The sequence below is a fragment of the Mobula birostris genome, chromosome 11 (genome assembly GCF_030028105.1).
Source record: "Mobula birostris isolate sMobBir1 chromosome 11, sMobBir1.hap1, whole genome shotgun sequence".
Taxonomy (NCBI): Eukaryota; Metazoa; Chordata; class Chondrichthyes; order Myliobatiformes; family Myliobatidae; genus Mobula; species Mobula birostris.
Window position 1 is genome coordinate 49086040 of NC_092380.1, and position 13997 is coordinate 49100036.

Consider the following 13997-nt stretch of genomic DNA (forward strand, 5'->3'; position numbering starts at 1 on the left):
TGGCAGAGGGAAAGAAAAACTGAGTTAATATATCAGGTTGGTTACCTTGAAAAATTAACTTTGAAGCTGAACTATAGATGCTGTCTGTTTTGCTGTGCATTTCCAGAATTTTCCATTTTTGCTCTAACTAATTTAAATGTATATGTTTTGAATGATTTCAGGATTGGAAATCTTGCAATAAAGTTTAGCATTTTAAATGGTAACATAAAAATATTAAATAATATCAAAATAGTATAGCTAACCTATTTGATTCCTGTAAATAAATATTATAACTTTAGTTAGTTCTACCTGACTTCAAAAAAGTAAAAATAAGCTTGTGAAACAAATTGTTCTCTACGGGCAAATCAAATTAAAATGACAGTTGACTACGTTTGAGATTTGGGTGGAATGTTCTTAAGCATTTTTCTTTCTAGAAGAAAGCAAATCCTACTTAACCTAGTTCAATAACTTGCTGCCACTATTCATAACTTACCTTCTTCAGTTATGGAGCAAGATATTAGCTACAAGGTATTTTGTAATTAAGGCACTAGGAGGTGTTTTATTTTATTCCAATATTGAATATGAGAGAGAAAGTTTCCCTTTAAATACAAAATGAGTGCTATTATTACAGATAAAAATTATTTATTTTTTAATAAAATCCAAAAGTTGACAGAATTGAGAAAGAACAAAGAAGAAAGCAATACACAAGCATTTATCAAATGGAATTACTTTCATAGTTTTCTTTGAAGTTCTCACCTTGTTAGAGGGGAGTGAACATTAAGCTAAATAAATCAGTGGTAACAATAGCTGTCTGGATCACTGCAAGAGTACACTAGCTGCTTAAGTTCTAATTGATCAGATGGCTAAAGTGGATTAAAACTGAAATATTCTGGATTATGGTTTCTTTGCCACCTACTGTTTGATTGATTCCTGTCACTGCTTATTGGGGAACTAAGATACAGCATCACTCTGAACACACAAGACTTCTTTGAGATGCAGGACAACTGTCCATTGTGTAGTCTTAAGTTCTTCAGAAAAGATGTAGACTGTTGCAGGATGAAGAATATGGGAGAATTTAATGATGCTTTGATAAAACTCATTCCTTCACATATTCAATAAATATTTTAGAATGTGATAGTATTACATATTTTGCACACTTAATTAAATTTAATCAAAATGTGAGTAAAGGAAAAACCCAGTTTAAAAGTCAAACCCTTATAATTTTTTTCAAATGTTATTACAAAGAGGAATTATAATTATAAATATATTCAATTTTATATCTTTTGGAGTTCCTGAACTTTTTTTACAATTCAAGCAGAACTAATTTTGCTTAGGACTTTTTTTGTGCAAGCTGAATAGAGGCATGTAGTGGAAATGCTGATAGAACCATTCTTGCAATTAGTCTCACCACATGGTTTAAGTCAGTAATGTACTACATGGGGAAACAAATGTACAAAGCAGTAACCCACTATTTTATCATATCTGACTTAACAACAATTTCTGGAAAAAATAACATCTCAGTTTCATCACAAGCATATAGGACATGTGATCATAAACTGTCCAGTGTGTAGAAAATTCAAAGATGCATGAGATAATAAATGTGAATGTATTTACACATGTAGTTCAACTCCTTTCAGGTATTCTGCTACTGATTAGTTTTCTCCTTGGCTAAAGACTACTTACTTAGTACTGTCACAAAATGCAAAGTGAAAAAAAATTGAGTGAAGTGCACCAGAAAGAAAATTAGCACAGTGATTCAAAAATATCTTTTACATAGTCTTCGTGCATTGATGTTCAGTTTTCCCTCTTTGAGATATGGTGATGGCTGTTCCTCAGTCTGTGCGTTCCCTCAAAAGAACAATTTCGACTATACACTCGCTGAGCTAGAGAAATTACAGGGCCAAAATCCAGTTCCTAACAGAATTATTAAGCTTATTATGGTTTGGGAGTTCAATATTCACTACAAGTGAGAAACAGCCAACTGATTTTGTTTGAATGAATAGTTAAATTTTATTTAAGGAAGAACTTATGAAGAGGGCAGTTGTGAACATGCACAGAACTCACAATCCCAAAATTCAATTCTTTTATTCTAGTTTTGGAGACAGTAAATAAGTAGCTGATTAGACACCAAATACCTTATCTGTATGGAAGATTCCAGAAAACACAAATTTCACCTTAAAGGGCTAGGGATATGTTATTAAAGTTACCATATACCAAAGGGTTATTAGTGAAATTGAATGTTGATATTCAGAACCCTTTCACACAATTCATTGAGAGAGTCAAAGTGCAAACAGAGCAAGTAGCAAGGAAGGCAAATACTATTTTGACTATTGAAAAAAGACAAGGAAAAGGTATTTTCTTGCAATTATTTAAGACTCCAATGAGATTGTACCTAGAATATTGTGTACATTAGACTCCCTGTGTAAGCAAGACTATATGTGCAATGGAGGGAGTGAAGTGAGGGCTCACGATTAAATTCTGGAGAGGATAAAACAGACTGTACCTATTCTCTTGAGTTTAGAAAAGTTTATATCTTAGAAACATACAGAACCCTTATAGAGTTTGATAATATTTTCTGAAATGGCCTGAAATGGATTTCTCATCTTTTTTCTCTAGTCCAATGAAGAGTCTTGGCCTGAAGCATCAACTGTTTACTCTTTTCCATAGATGCTACCTGGCTTGCTGAGTTTCTCTAGCATTTTCTGTGTGTTGCTTGAATTTTCAGCATCTGTAGGTTTTCTCATGTTTGAAAGGGCAAGTGATTTATTTAACCTTTAAGTGGAGAATTTCAAATGAATCCTTGGAATTCTCCACCTATGTGGACTGTGGAGGCTTTAAGCCATGATTGTTAGTTTTGTGGGTATTAGGAAAATCAAGGACAGTGGGGTTAGTGATTGTCATTGATGCTGAGGTAAAGGATCTTACTGAATGATGGAGCAGGTATAAGGGGCCAAATATCCTATCCTGCTTTTAGTTCTTTCCTCAAGTTCTCATGTAAAAGATAAAAAAACTTTACTTTGTTATATAATGGGACCACAAACTAACCAGAGATTAAAATTCAAACAATGGATAGTTCAGATTTTATAACTTCTTGCAGAAAGTGATAAACGCATGCAACAAATTCCTGCCTACAATGACACTGGTAGCACTGGAAAATTGAAGAAAGTTGCAGTTTTAAAGCAAGAGAAAAAGGGTTACAAGAGGGGAATAAAGTAATATTTTTTCTTTGAAACTTGGTTTCAGCCAGGTAGACTCCAACTGTATTTTTCACACCCATAGAACTCAATGTTCTTAAGTGAATGTTGTTTCAGCTTACAATCATTTTGCCACAGAGAAAGCAATTTAAAAGATATAGAATTTGTAGTTATAACCACCAGATCTAAAAATCAACAAAATGGGTTTTTTTTGAGGGACTTTTCTTCAGACAATACTGAACTAAGGAAATTAAAACAAAAATATAAACTTCTTACCTTTATCTGTTGATATTGCCAAGCCATCTTTTCGAAAGCATCTCAGATACTGAACTGCAGTTATCAGAGTCTCTGTTCCTCTGGTGTATGACAGCCCTTGGATATTATCACTTTCATTTTTTTATATTATTATTGTTGATGTATTCACAATTCAGCAGGTAGTATTGTAAAAGTTCATTAGTAAATTCAAAAGACAATACAGAAAAGGCTCCTTGAACATGCCAAATTAAGTAATCACTTGGCTTCTTGTTCACCAACATCAGAGCCCAAATAACCTCTTCCAAAATGTGCCATCATTCATATAAATTCATTGCTGATTAAGCAACCACATAAACTAGAAAAGAAGTATTTCTCAATAGTTATTGCTCAAAAGGCTTAATAGTCATAATTACAAGAGGAAACAAAAAATCTTTATTAGCTTCATCACAAACAGCATGAAGAAATTACAGCATCAAGACGTTACTTCTTTACAGTAGTCATTTCACTCATTGAACTTATGGAATCATAAGAATTGTTGATGGTCACATTTTGTTCTAGAAAGCTATATATTAATGTAACTAAAACTAGTTTAAAAAGAAAAAGAAAGTATTCTTCACTTTTAGTTCAGACATCCCGATCATATTCTAAAATACTCTGCTGTAATAAAAATGAATCAGAAAGGAATATAGTAATGAGTCTACATATTTTTTTGCAACAGGAAACAAAAAGTCACTTTGTTGGGTATTTTACAACAGTAACCTAATATATGATAGTAGACAAAACAATAGATTTAAACAAGTAGATTATTAGGTTGTCAGCTCAGAATAGCACTTCAAGCTTTTTCACTAAATTTAACACAGGAAAAATAGTTCCAGAAGAAACAAAGATAATGGTACAATGAGTGCAGTGTAGGTTCAAGAGATGGAATGAAAAACTGATACACCTTAAAAATTATATAGAAGTATCATCATCCATTTGATGCACATAACATATCAAGAATCCTCCAAAATGTTGATCCAGGTAATATGTAGCTTGCTAATATAGCAAAAAAAGTATATTTACTGTGTTATTTATAGAGTTGTCATGCATGCCATACTCTTTGTTTTGCAATTCACACATTGAGTGACATGGCAACCTGAAGAAATCACTAAGAGTTGTGATGCACTCATTGGAGTAAATTCCTCCATTGCATACACTTTGTAACTATCCTAAACCTTGCCAGGCAAATTCCATCATTTTCTTCTTCAGCTAATCCAACCAAGGTGACAGGCCCCAACATTCCTGCCACTACAAAGACCATATGTTTTACAAGATATTTCATATAAATTAGAAATTACAATCATTTAGAATTCAACATTGTGTCCCATATTTCAATATCACAATCACGACCAATACAAGGTATAAATGGTTGCTGTAGTCCAGTGTGGGCTTTTGTGGTACAATAATTTCATAACTCATTTTGTTATGTATGTTTTTTTAAATTTACGAATAAAACAATACAATTAAAATCAAATAACATCAATCAGTTGTAAATGTTAGCCACTAGTTTATCTTTTATTAGAAAAGAACAGTCTATAAGACATTTTTGCCTGGAATCCCTGGTGCTTCCTAAAGGCTGGGCTCAGGAAAATGGCCAAAGGGCTTTATGTGTCTTTTAATGGAGGGTTGAAAGAAGGGGTGTTACAGGGATAAGAAACGGGAGTAAGTTTTGTAAGTTTAACAAAAAAAAACTGGAGAATGGGAATGTGGCAAAATTTTTACTGCTATTTGTGTGAAATGGGAGGGGAAGATGGTCAAGGAGATCAAGGGTCTTGGCCTGAAACGTCGACTGCACCGCTTCCTAGAGATGCTGCCTGGCCTGCTGCGTTCACCAGCAACTTTGATGTGTGTTGCTTGAATTTCCAGCATCTGCAGAATTCCTGTTGTTTATATTAGAACCTACATTGGGAGGGAAATGGGGCAAGATTTTAGCTAAGTATTTATCTCACTTACCTGGAGGGATGCTAGTCTAGTGGTGTGCTGGTAATGCCATATTCCCTGTGTATCCATTGACAGGTATATAGCGTGGAAAAATAAATCAGTCTGTGCAACCCGGACACAGAATTTATGTTGGGGTTGCAAGGGTGACTTACGACTGGTTGATATTTTTTTTCAAGTAATGCTAAATAATCCAGAACAAACCATTCATTTGCATAAAGCTATTAAGTTATGTGATTGAATGCAATTGATGACATAGCACATACAACTTAGAATTTCACAGAGTAGAAACAGTCCACTTGATCTAAATAGTCCTGAAGAAGGGTCTCGGTCCAAAAAGTCCACTGCTTATTCCTTTCCATAGATGCTACCTGACCTGCTGAGTTTCTCCAGCATTGTGTCTGTGTTTCTCTGGATTTCCAGCATCTGCAGAGTCTCATGTTTCTAATTAGTCCAAGTCAGTATTTATGTTTTACTTGCTTCCTCCTGCCTTTCGTTCATTTCCATCAGTACATCCAACCATTCTCTTTTTCTTCATGTGTACATTTAGCCTCACATTAATGATCATATTCCACATTCTTTTCTTAAATGCATTCAAATTCGCAGCACTCTCTAGATTAAGTATTTTCTACTTGATTTCTTGTTTTATAATTATGGTGTTCAATATTGCTGTGTGTTCAAGACAGTGCTTTCTTTTTGCCTATTCTGTCAAAACCTTCTATAATTTCAAACATTTCTATTGGGTAATCTGTTTACCTCTTTGTGAGAAAAGTTTCTATATCTTTCCTATATTATGAAAACCAAACTTGTACACTATATTCTTATTGTGGTCTTATCAAGTGTGAGATTCAATGGAATATAACATATTTGAAGTCATTTCGTCCAACTAAATCAGGATGAATTTGCTAGGGAAAATTAAGTTTGACAGTTTGCAGGAAAAAAAAGATTAAATATGGCATCTCTCCAAAAGTCAGAAATTACACAAGGAAGCAGATGAAATAAATACCATTGTCAAGGAAAAAATCTTTAACTATGTACGATTACAGAATAAAGCCCAAATTTCTGAAATGTACTTCTTAGTACCTCATCAGACAGGGTATGAGCCTCTTCTTTGTTCTCTTGGTTGGTGATTCATGAACACAGAATGGAACAGTAATCGATTTTAGTTATAAAAGCATACAGTCATTTAAAACTGGATTTTATAAATAGTTGGGCCTACATCTGTAAAACTAAGTGAAGTCTGCTGCTAATGTCTCAGACTACTTGACAGATAATACAATTTCATATTCTGTAAGTTAGCAAGAGCCATTAGTCATCACCCCAAATAAACTGTCGACTCAAAATATTTACTAAGTACAATAGCTCCACCTGCTGACAAAAAAGTACCTTACAGCCTGGAACTGTAAGCCGCAATTCCAAGGAAGTTTATTTTATAAACAAATTATCTAATGATAAACAAATATTAATTTTACAATTTAACAACTTCAATCTTAAAAAGTGATTTGCTGTCAAGTTATTTCATTAAAAACTGAAAAAGCAGTTTTAAAACAGTTACCTAAAGAAATACTATAGTATGAAGTATGAATACAAAATGTTCTGCTACATAAAAGTTCATCAGATTTAAGGTGAATGGTAAATAAAAGAGTATTAAAATACTTTTTCAATTGAAAACACAATACAAACAGAATGGATATAACAGATTTGAATCAAAATATTTGGAAAAGAACTATCACACACACCATAATCCACAGTCATTAGATACAACCAATCTAAACCACCAAACTATGTTCCACTTATGTTGGTGTAACACAGCTAGGTTTTGTTTGCCACCTTCTATCATATTTCTGCACATTAGCTATTTTTGATTGGAAAAATTTATTTAAACACAAATATAAGTTCCTCGTTGACAATAAAAACAACTTCAATAAGGAGCTACGTGAATAAAACCAAAGCCAAATCTCATTCATAGTCTAGCTACAATTGTTCTTTACAACATATGAAAGTAACACCCTCTGAACTGAAACAAAGGATGTTATAAACAAAACTTAATTTGCATCCATGTGTATAGAAATGTAGAAAAGAATTGAGGATTTTCAACCGTGAAAAATGATTATTATAAATATACCACCTTATAGGTTTTAGGACTGATCATCTGCACGCTTCACTGTGTTTTGTTTGTACACTCAAAATGGTTAGCAACCTACTAGGGAAATCAGCCATGTAACCATACCTGCATTTCTGACATTTTTGACTAATTGAAATTAGATAGTGATTGCTTAGGTTAAAGCTAAAAGATCACATGGTTAATTGGCTGCATCTGAAATTAAGTCGAACTCTATAAGGGGTCATAAAGACCAATACAATTGAGAGGCACTAAAAGATTACCTACAACCATCAAAAATTGTTAAAATTCTGTTCTAGTTCCCATATTCAGAAGCCTTCATTATAAGTTACATGAAAATAAACTGAATAAAGATTGGACTAACTTGGTTGGAAAAAAAGAAATTTTTTGACAGTGATCAAGGTACAGGTACATTCCTTCTAAAAAATCTTCAATCCTACTTCTCTCATTTTCCTATTACCCCTTTCTGAGGATGTTATTGCTTCCCTCAATGACTGCTAGCTTTGCAACTCGCATTAACTGTGATTATTTTCCTTAATTATTCCCTTTAACAACTGAAAATTACAAAAGTAAGATATATTCTTTACAAAAATCTGTAAGTAATGTTGCTGTGAAAGTCTAGAAGCAGGAAGGATCTGGATTCATTGGCACAAATCTTTAGTTTCTATTAAATTATTGAACTTAGAGTGCACCAAATACAACTGCAACCAATATGTACACATGACAAAGTTGTGTGGTATTTGTAGTATTCTTGCTTTTTACTGAGTACTTCAACTAAATATACAATGATATTCAAAAAGGCTTTATTCGAATTAAAGAAAATTAATATGTATGTTTAGCCTGGCCCTTTAGATCGTCCAGCCACCATTCACAAACCTAAAATCAAATCTTTATCCTTAGGATAGTCTGTGAAGGAAGCATTGATTTAAAATACAGCCTATGCAGGCCAACAAACAGGATACTGTCTCATTCCTTCTAATTTAGATTGAATTCCCACTATCCTCTTCTCTCCCATTCCAACTCTTCCATATTCAACACATCTAAATGGACCACCTCCCCCTTTATAAGAGCCATGGCTATGCAGCACTAATGCCATTCCTTGGATCTATCAGCAAGCCAGTATTGTCCACAAAAAGGGGCATAATTTTCCTATAGGTGATCTATATCACCTCCAAACAATACGAAAACCAGTTGATAGGTTGGTCAAACTGCCAGCCACAGCTTTAAAACAGAATAATAAACAAGCATATGAACCACTAATTTGCTACAGCACGTCATATATATTGACTTACCTGGCAAGTTAGACTTCAGTCGATCTAGTTCCTCCTGGAGCTGTCGAATTTTTTCTTGTAGTATTACACAATTTGGACAGTACGATGTGGGCTGGCTTTTTGGAAGACCTTCCTTAGCCACAGCCCCATGCCGTCCACCTGAAGTTTCTGGCGGCAAAGTGTTTTCTTCAGTATTTTGAAGAAACCCAGAGTCTATTGCTTGGAGAAAGCCAGAACTTAAATGCTTTTCATTAACCTTTTGTTGGGACCTTAAGTCTATCTCGCTTCTGGTGCTTGATTGAGATAGAGTACTTTGCTGTGAGGAAGTTCCTGGACGGTCAAATGTGTCTCCCTCTTGATGCCTGAGCCTTTGTCGAGTGGGAATTCGATTGTCCATTGGTGATGAATATTTTGTTTGTGCTGCATTCAATTTATTGATTTCATGTTCCTGTCCACTGCGGCCTACAAACTGAGACCTTTGAGGTACAGGAGATGAGGTAGTTATATGAAGATTGCTAGCTTGCTTCATAGAACATACATACTCATATGGACCCAGACCAGAAGTGGGACAACCAAGCTTTTCTCTTGAAGAATCAACAGGCAAGTCGTGGCTGCTTTTGGAGAATTGTTCCAGCTTCTTTTTTTTAGGGCTTGGGCTACAGTCTCCATCTTTGTTGCTACGTTTTCCACCTTTGTTGGGATTGGTACTTTCAAGTCTTTCAAAGTCATCCTTATTTAGAAGCTCTGGTTTTCTGGAGGTCCCTGGATTTCCAGTGGATTTTTCAATGGAATGTCTTCCTAGGTTAGCCTTCTTGCACTTTGCTTCCGCTGAAATGGTACATGATGTAAATTACTGCCAATATACAGGGTTTGAATGTCATTTCTTTTGAGCTCACAGCAATGACTTATCTGAAGAAATATTCATTTTCAAAGTACATAATGTCACCAAGAAAAAGGAGCATTGGTATGATGAGCTAGAGCAAATAGTTTACTACTAACTAACAATGCAATATGGAATTAGCTTGTGTTGTTTTCATAACACACATTTCTTATTTCTTGGGCTGAAGCAGTTCAGTGAGAACTGGTTTACCACTAAATAAGTAGGCAAGAAATACTTGGAATTAATGTGTCACGAGTCACACAGATACATTTATATCTTGTATGATTAAGTCCAGTTTAACGCAGAAAAGAATTTCTCTTGAATTTTTGGGGTAAAATATTATTTTAAAGAAAAGAGAATGTTATTTCTGTTTGATAATGGTAACAAAATAGTAGGAATGGTTGACATTGAAATATGTGATTTTGCTAGTAGATAATTAACTGTATGAGCAAAGATTCTTACATGTAACTGCAATAATACATGCCAACAAGACCCTGATTATGACAAACAGTTATAATCTGTACAATCAATGAGACAGAATTACATATAAGTTGCAATATATATTTGTGGGCAAAGATAATATTTCTACAGTATTATAGCAGTTATCCGTAGGCTATTATAAGTGCTACTCAAACCACCTGAGCTCATTCAGTCAAACAGTCCAATTATCACATAAAATCATGTAAAATATATGTTAAAACACTTAAATATGTACTACTACTAAAATCCAAAAACATTTCTTCTCATGAACGTTTTATGAGTCTAGAAATATAAACAATAACTTGTTTGCCAAATGTCACACAAGTAAGCTTTAAAATTTAACGCAGATTACAAACCAATTCATTTTTCAAAATCATATTTTCTTGTATTTTGCAGACTCGTACTAAATGTCTCCTGCAATCACTGTGTTAAATTTTAGTTATTTTTCTTTATGGTACAGGAACCTGGAAGATTTATTGCTTTGCATTCATTAGCCCTTCCAAATCCTAACAGATTACATATTTGGACAAGCAAAGCACAGTCCAAAACACTGCCCAGTGTGGTTAAATTTCAAAAACAGTTGTTTGAAAGGAAAAAATAGCATATTTATGTTTACTTTTGTTTTTAAAGAGTGAAGTGAATTGAAATTGTTAAATACCATTATTTTTGCTTACTAGAGGATCATATGTATTCATCCAATAATGTTTTCATTAGAATGGCTTGTAGCTTCCTTCTTCTCTTCCTGTTCTAACCATGTGCATAATTGTGATAATAAATTTTAGCAGGTTGTAAAATACATACATATTGAATAAATACTACCAAATGTTACCCTTGGCTTCCAAATTAATTAAAATTGTTATGTTTGCATTCTCCACATATGATCTGCAAAATATAAGCTTTAAAACCTTACAATATTGTGACATTATTAATCAATTTGCCTGCCCTAGAACCAATTCCTTATTTTAATTTTATTATTAAATTCATTCTAAGACCTCTAGTCTCACTGGCATGGTAAACTGAACTCAAAGTACTGTGTTTTTATCATTTGGTATTAAATGTCAATATTCAATATTAGCTAATTAAAATTTAAAGGACATATAATTGGAATACATGCTCTAAATTAGGTTTAACTATCATAAGTAATATTTTTGGAGATGTAACTGGATAAAAATAACTGCAGTTAGTAACAATAAAGACAAATTCCCACTTCTATTGCATCTTTTACAAGTCATTCTAAAACAGTTTACAGTCAAAAATTAAATCACTGTAGTAATATAGGAAACATCAGCCAATTTACGCAAATAGGTCTCACAAACATTAAGAAGGTAATTATTTTATTTTAAAAAGTGATACTGATTGAGGAACGGTAGACAAGGTCTTTGTTTAACATCTCATCTGAAAAATGACAGGTTTGCTCTTAGATTGGCTGGAATAGAAAGTGATAACATTTAAGGTAATGAAGGAAAGGCGGTGGCCGTTGTCTGCATGGATTTTAGCAAGGTCTTGGACAAAGTTGTACATCAGAGGCTGATCAAGAAAATTCAGTCACTTGGCACTTAGGATAAGGTAGTAAGTCAGATTCAACATTGACTTTGTAGAAGTCAGAGAGTGGTAATAGATGGTTGCCTCTTTGATGGATGACACCAAGGTTGGGGGTGTAGTGGACAGTGAGATAAGCTACCAAATGCTGCAGTGGGATCTGCACAAGCTGGAAAAATGGGCTAAAAAATAGCAGATGGAATTTAATGCAGACAAGTGTGAGGTGTTCCACCTTGGAAGGACAAACCTGGATAGGACTTACACAGTGAATGGTAGGACGCTGAGGAGTGAGGTGGAACAGCAGGATCTGGGAAAGCATATCCAGGATTCCTTAAAAGTGGAGCCACAGATAGATAGGGCCATAAAGAGAACTTCTGGCACACTGGCCTTCATAAATCAAAGTACTGAACATAGGAGTTGGGATGTTATGCTGAAATTGTATAAGACGTTGATAAAGCCAAATTTGGTGTATTGTGTGCAGTTCTGGTTACCTACCTACAGGAAAGACATCATTAAGATTGATAGAGTACAGAAAAAATTACAAGAATGTTACCAGGACTTGAAGACTTACAGGAAAAGGTAGAATAAGTTACAACTTTATTCCCTGGAGCGTAGGAGGATGAGGGGAGATTCTACAGGTATACAAAATTACAAGGAGTATATATTGAGTAAATGCTTTTTCCAGAGACTGGGTCAGATTAGAATTAGAGGTCATATGTGTTCAAGGAGAACCCGATGGGGGAACTTCTTCATTCCGAAGGTGGAGCGAGTGTAGAACAAGCTGTCACCTGAAGTGGTGGATGTGAATTTGATTGCAACATTTATGAGAAGCTTGGATAAGTATATGGATGGAGGGGGAATGTTGAGCTATAATCCAGGTGCGGGTCAACGGGACTAGGCAGAATAACAGTTTGGCATGAATTAGATGGATGAAGAGCCATTTAATTCTGTAATGCTCTATGCCTCTATACAGGTGGAGAAGGAGATGTAGTGCTGATGGTAGTGATAATTTACAAACAAAGAAGATACAGATTCAATAAATACTACCAAATCTGGAACACAAGAGATTCTGCGAATGCTGGAAATTCAGTGCAACACACAAAATGCCAGAGGAACACAGCATAGCAGGTAGCATCTACAGAAAGAAGAAAAGGATGACATTTCAGTCTGAGACCCTTCTATCAGGACTGGAAAGGAAGGGGGATGAAGCTTGAATAAGAAGGTGGGGGGGGAGGGGGAGGGGGATTGAAGTGAGAATCTGGGAGGTGAAACATGGAAAAGATAAAGGACTTAAGGAGGAGGAATCTGATGAGAATGGAGGAGGGATACCAAAGGAAAGTGATGAGCAAGTGAGGAGAAAGGAAGGGGTAAGGGGAAAGCCAGAATTGAGTGTTGAAAAGAGAGAAGGGTGATGGGGAAGAAATGATCTGAGGTTGGAGAAACCACTGTCCATCCTATCAGGTTGGAGGCTACCCAGATGAAATAAGGTGTTGCTCCTCCAACCTGAGAGTGGCCTCATTGTGGCAGTAGATGAGGTAATGGACCAACATGTCAGAATGGGAATAGGAAGCAGAATTAAAATGGGTGGTTACCAGGAAATTATGCCTGCTGTGGTGGATGGAGCAAAAAGGGCTCAACAAAGTGGTTCAAATCTGGATTGTAAGGCACCAGTAAAGATGCGTTAAGGTGCCACCATGTAATACTCAGTGAATTACCTTCCCCACTTCCCCAGGGAATGTCAGATGAAAGATAGCTGAGACCTACTCATGTTATTTTGGAAAATTCTCAGGAAGGTTCCTTTTATGATCCATCTCAGGGAACAGAGGTGATCGATGACAGAAAGTTACAGAAACAGAACCTAGACTGATACTGCATGTTGTCAGCAACTAATGTGCAAGCCCAAGCTCTTTCATGTACTGGCTAATGTTAGCGCATGATGACCTAGAATGAGAGAGGAATTTCACAATGAAAGTCAAAGTCCTCAATTTTCAATAACATTTTTTTTCACTAGAAATTACATCATGTAGCCTACAAAATGTTGCTATGCTCTCCAATCTCCTGGCATAGATCTTTACCTCTTATAAATAAAACAGTTCTTTAAGGTGTAGTGAAATGGTTGATTAAGTTGTTTTAGCAAAGGACAAAACAATAAACACCTTGGGAGTTGATTGATATCTTACACCAATTACATTATGGAAATGCTGATACCAAATATATACTGAATATCATCTTACATTGATCTTCCTTTCTGGTTTTGAATGTGGAGGACAAAAGCAGCCTTTAGTTTCTAAACAAAAAAC

The 13997-nt window shown here is 34.9% G+C and overlaps 1 protein-coding gene across 3 annotated transcripts in view; it reads right to left on the reverse strand.

Annotated features, from left to right (window-relative positions):
- The window catches only part of prdm11 (PR domain containing 11), a 115780-nt gene that overhangs the window by 41183 nt on the left and 60600 nt on the right, over nt 1-13997 (reverse strand). For 2 of the 3 annotated variants that reach the window (XM_072272205.1, XM_072272206.1), the window contains exon 7: nt 8820-9626. The exons of the other annotated variant lie outside the window; for it this stretch is intronic. In XM_072272205.1, coding sequence (XP_072128306.1) covers nt 8820-9626 — 807 coding nt within the window. The remainder of the gene's footprint in view (nt 1-8819; nt 9627-13997) is intronic. 3 annotated transcript variants of the gene reach the window in all.